This window comes from Nansenia antarctica (assembly GCF_963989245.1).
Source record: "Nansenia antarctica genome assembly, chromosome: 9".
Classification (NCBI taxonomy): Eukaryota; Metazoa; Chordata; class Actinopteri; order Argentiniformes; family Microstomatidae; genus Nansenia; species Nansenia antarctica.
In genome coordinates, this window is record NC_137679.1 from 16,649,331 (window position 1) to 16,656,830 (window position 7,500).

General features: G+C 43.9%; 1 protein-coding gene across 1 annotated transcript in view; it reads right to left on the reverse strand.

Moving 5' to 3' along the window:
* sema3d (sema domain, immunoglobulin domain (Ig), short basic domain, secreted, (semaphorin) 3D) overlaps window positions 1-7,500 on the reverse strand; it is a gene marked incomplete at both ends in the record, with an annotated part of 34,873 nt that overhangs the window by 22,944 nt on the left and 4,429 nt on the right. Inside the window, 4 exons of the mRNA XM_080539558.1 lie at window positions 1,594-1,687; window positions 1,946-2,065; window positions 2,259-2,321; window positions 5,672-5,832. Of these exons, the coding sequence (XP_080395684.1) occupies window positions 1,594-1,687; window positions 1,946-2,065; window positions 2,259-2,321; window positions 5,672-5,832 (438 nt within the window). The remainder of the gene's footprint in view (window positions 1-1,593; window positions 1,688-1,945; window positions 2,066-2,258; window positions 2,322-5,671; window positions 5,833-7,500) is intronic.

Below are 7,500 nucleotides of genomic sequence, written 5' to 3' on the forward strand. Positions count from 1 at the left end.
TTAACTCTGCAGAGTAGAGACAAGTGTACTGGCCAGCATGGGCAACAGGCAGCACTCAAGTTGTAAAAGAAAATCAGGGGGGATGGTGGATTTTATCATATGGGGACAATTTTAGCATCCCCACAGCGTCAGTGACTTCAGTGTCAGTGACTTGGTAAAAATGTCATTGCATGTTGTTGCAGTATTTTACTCAATATGCGCAAAACTAAATGTTGAAACAGTTTTAGAAGGGGGAGGATTTTGACAGTTTTTATTTCAGGGGGGGATGCCTTCCCCCCTCATCCCCCCTCAACTCAAGTGCTGGCAACAGGACAGGAGTAGCTGAGCTGGGTAGACACCAGAGGACAGGCTAATTCTAATGCATGGGACGGAATGAGGAATGATATATACTGTATATATATATATATATATATATATCAAACACACTGACTTCAATGTAAATGTACTTGGAATCCCCCCAACAACAAGTTGTCTTCCTTTCTCTAGCTCTCTGACTGTCGATGGCACTTGTTCTTATGGAGCGTTTTACTGACGATGATTGACGTATAGTGGATTCACTTACTAATGTACTTATCGTAAGTCGCTTTGAATTAAAGTGTCTGCTAAATGTGACAGCAGCTGGTGAAACAGACTAAACAGACTATTATTCAGAAAAATGTAAATAAATGTCAACGTTGTTGAAAATCAATGACACACTCGCTAATCAACTAACACAGATTGTTTTGTGAGCCTGCTGACAATGTAAAGTAGTGTTATAGTTAACTGGGTAGTAGTGGGGATTACTCACCGAATACATTGCATTGCAATCTTTTGGCTTGACTAGCGAGTATGTCATTGATTTTCAACAACGTTGACATTTATATTACATTTTTCAGAATAAAAGTCAGAACGATTTGATTGGTTGCCGACTTATTTCACCAGCTGCCATCACAAATGTAAATGTATATTTTTAAAAAACGTGTAGGATACCATTCCTCATTCCGTTCCATGCACAGGGTTCCCACACCTTCTGAAACATCAAATTCAAGCACCTTTCAAGGACTTTCAAGACTCAATTCCCTCAAATTCAAGGACCCAACACGGCATAGTTTGAGACAGATCTAGATGAGAATGTATATAATAGGAACTATCTGCTCACAGACAACAATTAAAAAGAGAGGCTTGAATGTGTGAACACTAGATGGTCTCTTGCCTTCTCTACCACAGCACAGCAAAACAATATATTGTGAAATATGTGTAAAGTTAAGCAATACAGAGACTTATTTACTAGTTGACGAGCTAAGTAAAGAGAGAGAGAGAGAGAGAGAGAGAGAGAGAGAGAGAGAGAGGAGAATTCAAGCACTTTCAATGACCCATGTCTATTTTCAAAAACGTTTAAGACCTTGATTTTTTTTTCTCAAATTCACAAACTTTCAAGGATTTCAAGGACCCGTGGGAACCCTGCATGCATTACAATGAGCCTGTCCTCCGACGTCTACCTCCGCCACATAGATAGGATCGTAGGTGTGTAGATGTGGGTGCGTAGGCAGGCCATGGAGGGGGATGGGAGGCTGGGAGGGTAGTGGAGAGAGGGTGTCTGAAGTGCTCTTGTACCTGTAAGGACAGAGGTGAATGGTTGCCAAGGGTCGTACGGGCATTTGAGGCGGCCAGACTCCACTGTGCTGGGCAACAACTGGAACACACCATCCTGAGGGAGAGGGGGGGGGGGGGGGGGTGTAACTTAAAATGACTGACATGGTATTAGTATTTGGTGTTTGATCTCTGTGTGTGTGCGTGTGTGTGTACGTTTGTGAGTGTCTGCGTGACTGAGTGAGTGAGTGTGTGTGCGTGTGTGTGTAGGTTTGTGTGTGTCTGCGTGACTGAGTGAGTGAGTGTGTGTGTGTGTGTGTGTGTGTGTGTGTGTGTGTGCGTGTGTGTGTGTGCTTTTTTCTCTCCCTAGCCATACCTCTCTGCGTCCTGTGATCTCGATGAAGGCACAGCTGGGGTGGAATGCTCCGGTCCCACAGGCGTACACGTGTGTGCGGTTATAGTTGTGCAGCACTCTCACAAAGTTCGCACACTCCAACTGTGGGAGACACACACACACACACCCGGATGACGATGAGGATGAGCACTACAAGTGGAAGATGCCACTCACTGACCAATGGTTTGAACATGCTCTGTGTCAAGGGAACAACAACACATTCGTATCTCACACACTCCTTTATTGTATGCAGTATTTTTGTTTTGTTTTGTTTTGTTTTGATCGCATTACTCACATGTGCATTTTTGCCAGCCAGTTTGCACATCTCCACTCTGTCTTTGGGCGCTGGCCAGCTGATCTGAGAACACATAAACAGACACACACACAAGCGCACGCACACACACACACACACACACACACACACACACACACACACACACACCCCAACATGCACACACACACACACCCCAACATGCACACACACACACACACCCCAACATGCACACACACACACACACACACACCCCAACATGCACACACACACACACACACACCAGGAGGTTTACACAAGAGTCATAACAAATCTAATAACACAACTTCTAAGAACACAAATAACACATTTAGAACCAGAATCATACGACACAAAATATACTGTAGAACACAACACAAAACGCCAGGATATCGAGTCAGAGGATTGTGGCACTGGGATCTGTATTATAACACCTCTGGTCAATGGTCTTAGTGTGTAAATAGGGATAACGTCCCTATCTGCCAGTGTCCCATGTATGTACCCCAGTAGGTTCACACATGTGTTATAACAGGCTTATGAGCTTAGCGTGTTCACCCCTTAACCCTACCAGGGGGAGCTATCGCCGTAGTTACTGATGGTTCGGCAGACTCCTCACACACACACACACACACACACACACACACACACACACACACACATATATACACACACACACAGGCGCACACACACGCACATACTCCAACGTCTCATGATTCCATATGATCCCATGGACCCCATGGAATTCATACAGTCTTATGATTTGATGTATTGATACAGTAGAGTACAAAACACGACTTGTGAAACGACTTTGGCTTTAGCTGGATTTGGGACACAAAGCTATGGACCAATCAATGCCCTGATTTCACAACAGTCTGTTGGGACATGGTAAAGACTGACTCGTATTATAATATATGTCAAAGGCTGCTATTTACCTGGACTCAACATCTATTTACCTGGACTCAACATATGAAGACAAATTGTCATTATACAATAATAGCCTGTTTTGGGGTACCAGGTAGGCCAGGTTACCAGCTGAGCAACTCCTCAACAAAGCACAAATCAAACAATATCAACATACATTTTAAACAAAATATTGACAAAATCAATATTAAACAATAATAATAGCAAAACAGACATTTAGCAGACATTGTTTTGCTATAATTGTTTTGCTATTATTATTGTTTAATATTAATTTTGTCATTACTATTATGACATTCCACTGCAAATGATGTTGATATTGCTCAGCTGGTAACTTGGCCTACCTGGTACCCCAAAACAGGCTATTATTGTATAATGACAATTTGTCTTCAGATGTTGACGTAAAGTCCAGGTAAATAGCAGCCTTTAAAATATATTATAATACGAGTCATATGGAATCATGAGACGTTAGAGTATGTGCGTGTGTGTGTGTGCCTGTGTGTGTGGGTATGTGTGTGCGCCTGTGTGTGTGTGTCCCAGATCGCAGCATCAACACTCAGAATGAGTCAGTGATGTAAGTACCAGAAGGTATCTCGTGTTTCCACATCATTTCTCAACCAATACTTGGTTAACACTGTAAAATAAGGTATAAACAAATCAAAATGAAACAAACCAAAGCGTGATAGCACTTTGCATTTGTAAGTCAGTATGTAATGGCTTGTGTATTTATCTTACTCATACTGAAATACACACAACTCTCTCACAATACGAGTATCTGCCGTGAATCAGTATCAGTGACCAGAAAGGCACCAGAAAGGCAACAGTTTGGAGAGCAGGACTAAGAGTTAAAACAACCAGATAAAGATCAAATAAACACTGCGTCTTCTAGCTGGGGGGATCAGCCACAGCTGCATAAACACACACTTCCATCTACACACTCAACCTATGTTTTTCGTGCCTAATTCAGCTCTGTGTGTGTCTGGAGCGTGTGTCTGGAGCGTGTGTGTGTGTGTGTGTGTGTGTGTGTGTGTGTGTTTGTTTGTTTGTTTGTGTGTGTTTGTGTGTGTGTGTGTGTGTGTGTGTGTGTGTGTGTGTGGAAGGGTTGAAGGGGTCAAAAGCAAGTGTGTCTGTGTGTGTGCGTGTGCGCGCATGCGTGCATGTGTGTGTGTGTCTGTGTGTCTGGAGCGTGTGTCTGGAGCGTGTGTGTGTGTGTGTGTGTTTGTTTGTTTGTTTGTGTGTGTGTGTGTGTGTGTGTGTGTGTAAGAGTTGAAGGGGTCAAAAGCAAGTGTGTCTGTGTGTGTGCGTGTGCGCGCATGCGTGCATGTGTGTGTGTGTCTGTGTGTCTGGAAGGGGTTGAGGGGGGTCAAGGTCAAGCGCAAACCCCTGACCTCCCCAGCCTGAAGAAGTCTACATAGTCTACAGCTGAAGATAGACAGTTTAAGAATGTTGTTATGCTGACTAAACAAAGAACTGTTACTAGCGCGGAACAACACTAGACTGATGAACTAGTATTATTCTCCTCTACAGCTACATGCCAATCATCTCTGTCAGCGGACAGGCAATACCGAGTCAAGCAGGGTGTTAAAATGACAGTTGTGATGAGAAACTAAAATGTTTGGGCTAGGTAATAATGGACCATTCAGCAGACATAGCTGAGGTTATTATATGTCTCAGGTGAGTCCATGCGTGAGTCTACACGTCTGATCGCTGTGACAGTTAGTGTCCGCGGGAGAAACTCAAACTTCGTCAGCTGTTAAGATTTGAATCTCTGCCAGAGTGTGCTTTTTTTATGTTGTATTTTATTTTAGAGGGAGCTAGTCTGTGTGGCTACTTCTACTACTACACGTCTCTCGTATCGTCTGAACGTGTTCACAAATCATGGGACTGATTTTAAAACACATTGTACGTGTTGTAGTTTGTATTCAAATGTTCTAGGGTATGTATGGCTACATGGTACTTACAGTAGACATACTTCTACTTCATTTTTTAACTAAACTAGGTTTATGAACCCCACCACCCCCTCTTTAATCTTTAACAACCTCTTAAATTCTAATGATGCTGCGTTCGCATTTCTGGATGTGTTAACGTTACTGCAGTTTGCAAGGGAAACGTGAATTACTACTTTACACTTTATTTGCCTGTTTTATAGAATTTTTTATTTCAGGATATTTTTATATTGGGATCGGTCAGCTCGGTGGGGGCAACTACCGAATATTATAGCGATCACTTTGCAATGTTGTGTAGTAAATGAAACGACTAGTTAGGGAAATCACATTCCTACGTTGCAAACGGAATGGGCATTTTTATCTTGTGGCCATTCACAATGATATGAATCTATTTGAAGAAACATAAGCGCTGACGCACAGACATGTCAATCATGGCTTTTTTTCCCCCAAAAATAACTAGTAACTTCGGGTATTAGACATATCTGTGTCCATCGCATTATTTGTGCTTTACCGAATAATGGATTTGGACTCGAGTACATCCCTAGTAGACAGTACCTGTCTCGGCCCCTTGGCCAGGTGGTCCGGGTCCAGCAGGTAGATGTGGTCTCTGGCCCCCAGCAGCAGACGGCCCCTCTCCTCATCCAATAGCAGAGTGTGAGAGTGGAGGCCCTCAGACCCACTCAGGTACACCGATACGCTACCACCCTGGACCAGCTCTGTGAGAGAGGGAGGGAGAGAGGGGTGGAGGAGTGGGGTGGGGTGGGGTGGTGAGGGATGGGTGGGAGGTGATGGGTGGGGGAGGTGATAGGTGATGGAAGGGGGAGGTGAGGGAGGTGAGAGAGGTGAAGGAGGGAGGGTAGGAGGGGGGAAGAGAAGAAGAGAGAGAGAGAGAATTTTGATGGCACCGAGTGAGAGACAGACACTGTATTTAAAGCAGTGATTGATATTGCAACAAATGGAAAATGGCTTAAAGTGTCAGGACTGACTGGTGTTAAAACATTAACACTCTGCTAATGGTAAGCATGTCTCGAGTTGACTTGATACTCATCTATTATAATCTGTCTCAGGGTTCAACACCTCAACTGTACATACAGTAGGGACTGAAGAAAGACAGAGTGTTTGGGCAACGCCACCGGCACCTTACAATAAGGGCCTTATCAGATATCATAGTTCATAGTTACAATAACATCAGTAGAGAGACCAGGAGATAGTCATCTGCTGGTGTGAGTGATGAACTGTGGATAGACAGAGACGAGGCAGTGAGAGAGAGAGAGAGAGAGAGAGAGGGAGAGAGAGAGGGAGAGAGAGAGAGGGAGAGAGAGAGAGAGAGGGAGAGAGGGAGAGAGAGAGAGAGAGAGAGGGAGAGAGAGAGAGAGAGAGTGAGAGAGAGAGAGAGGGAGAGAGAGAGGGAGAGAGAGGGAGAGAAAGATGGAGAGAGAGAGAGAGGGAGAGAGAGGGAGAGAGAGAGGGAGAGAGAGAGAGAGAGCGAGAGAGAGAGAGAGAGAGACAGATACACACACACACACACACTCAGACTGGGTTAATCCTTGGAGGCCAACCACAGCTCCATACCATCATCATCACCATCGTCATCATCATCTCTCAAGCCTATCTCCAGATCATAAACGTCACATAGTTGCATGACACGTCAGGAGGACTCAAATCAGATTAAATCATGATCAAAGATCCAAAGCAGGTCCAGGAGGGGATCCGTAATACATACAGTACAGTGAGTTAATCCCGAATGTCTGTTGTTGATCCATGAGTTACTTTTCTCTCGGCCCGAGAGGAGACCTGAGCCTCAAACACAGATTAACAGGATTTCCCTGTACCGTATCTCTGTCATCATGTTGTGATAACACGTGCACTCACCTGGCTCTAACCTCCTCTTATCTTCTTATATAAGCCACAAGTTACATCTTGTGTTTGGGATTTCAACCTGTTCTGTGTGGTGTTTCTCTTTCTCAGGATCACGAGACTGGCTGACAAGTGAACGATGGTACGAAGCTATAATCCTGAGAACTGGGATAGTGGTGGCCTGGTAGATAGTGTAGTTGGACTGATGATCAGAAGCTTATGAGTTCAAATCTATTGGTGGTCATTTCATCGATAGGGGCCTGGGTTGTCTTGGGACCCTTGCCAAGCTAGCGAATCATACAGAATAGTTTTTCAATATATATATTTTTTTGCTATTTCTGAAACACTCTGAAACAAATCATTAAATGTTAATGTTTGACATCAACACAGCATCAACACATTGTGTAAAGAGAGGGAGTCTTTGGCAGCTCAATACTGAGGACATTCTCAGCAAGACCTTTTTGGCTTCTATTTGAAGATATCTTTAGGAGTCATCATCGGGCCACATTCACTCAGCACAGCAACAA